This window comes from Vollenhovia emeryi, unplaced genomic scaffold (genome assembly GCF_000949405.1).
Source record: "Vollenhovia emeryi isolate VEMERY1.0 unplaced genomic scaffold, V.emery_V1.0 DF947660.1, whole genome shotgun sequence".
In the NCBI taxonomy this organism is placed as follows: Eukaryota; Metazoa; Arthropoda; class Insecta; order Hymenoptera; family Formicidae; genus Vollenhovia; species Vollenhovia emeryi.
This window is the reverse complement of record NW_011958706.1, coordinates 1-1,379: the sequence shown is the minus strand read 5'-3', so window position 1 is coordinate 1,379 and position 1,379 is coordinate 1. Positions and strand designations below refer to the sequence as shown.

Here is a 1,379-nt window from a genome sequence, read left to right as displayed (position 1 = left end):
TTTTGAGTTCAGAAACGTGCATTTAGAGTTAGGGTTGCGTTCAAAATCTTTTTCTCTGAGGAATATTTTACTTGGTGGCCATTCCGAAACCATTTTCAACGTTCCTGCCTTCCCACGCGAATTTGTGCACGCATCAACACAGTTATACATTTTACGTATACATACATGGGAAATGTACATATATTTTATGTGCCTATATTCATATGTGAAGGCATCAGTGATGCATAGTGTACGAACAACAAGAATTAAGAAATAAACGAGTCACATATTTTACGAAAAGGTTTAAAAGGTTTAAAAGGTTACAATTTATTAATACATGTAATTTAAAATATTTTCTTGATTTTCAAAAAGTATCGAATATGTATTATACATATATCGATAAACATATTGTAACATGTGTTATGATTCATATTCTTCATTATTAAGAAGTCCAATATAACAGATAGTTATATGTGTGGCAGCTTATTTCTTCTGTTTCGTATCCAGATTGGAGACACATTACAAGAGGCATGAATAACCAAAATCAGAATTCTGGACTGTTTAATCCTCGCGTGTAACTGTACATAAGTACAACGTCGTCGACTAAGCATTACATAATAAAATTTATCGATTAGCATGTATTGCATTTTGCGACGGAAGTCGAACGTTACGTCGAAATATATCGTTGAATCCAGGGTATGTATTTGGCCATATCAACATAAACGACGTATTTTTGTGGATCGCAATACGTAGTTTCACCTATTACAGCTCGCGAAACAACGCCACGCAACTCATAACTGCCCGTGATATTATTCAAAAGTATCAGCCCGTTTCCACTGTCACCGTTACAAGGACTAAATCTGTCTAACTTGCCAGCGCAAAAGGTGTTATCCGACACGAACCTAAAGTATCTAGCATCAGTCCAGAGACAGGTCTCCTGCAATTTGCCAAACAAATTTGTCTTTAACTCGAGGTCTGCAATGACGCTGACAATTACATTTGTCACAGATATAATAAATAGCACTTTTATAATAACAATTAACTACTTACGTGACTCACTATCGTCGCCCTCGCCATTCGTTGCTCGTTGACATCACGATGATTCAATGCATCTTCACCCCATCCTACAACGTATCCCGTCCTACTAATGACGTTTTCAAGTTGAGTTAAACCGGACCATAGACAAATAGGCTTGATAAGAGGATTGAACTCGACGACATTCTTGAGGGTCAAAACCGCGAGATCGGAAGTAGCTTGTAAATAGTGCGCATAATCGGGATGAACCACGTAGCTTGCGACTTTCCGATTGGCAGATCCATTTCCGCCCAATTCGTCCAAGTTAAATCGCCCCATTATCACTTCTAACATACTGGAGTGTAGTGTAGTGTTGTCAAAAAAGT

The 1,379-nt window shown here is 37.7% G+C and overlaps 1 protein-coding gene across 1 annotated transcript; it reads right to left on the bottom strand.

Moving 5' to 3' along the window:
• Positions 1-367: 367 nt before the first annotated feature.
• On the bottom strand, positions 368-1,346 carry LOC105557879 (serine protease gd-like). The gene is made up of 2 exons (XM_012005264.1): positions 1,030-1,346; positions 368-916 (listed from the first exon to the last, which is right to left on the bottom strand). The coding sequence occupies exons 1-2, from the start codon at positions 1,330-1,332 to the stop codon at positions 647-649; spliced, it is 573 nt and encodes a 190-aa protein (XP_011860654.1). The 5' UTR covers positions 1,333-1,346; the 3' UTR covers positions 368-646.
• Between the last annotated feature and the right edge of the window lie 33 nt (positions 1,347-1,379).

Coding starts and splice junctions, on each gene's coding strand:
- LOC105557879 (XM_012005264.1), bottom strand. CDS start 1,332: ATGGGGCGATTTAACTTGGACGAATTGGGCGGAAATGGATCTGCCAAT. Junction 917..1,029: donor GGGCGACGATAGTGAGTCAC/GTAAGTAGTTAA, acceptor GGCAAATTGCAG/GAGACCTGTCTCTGGACTGA.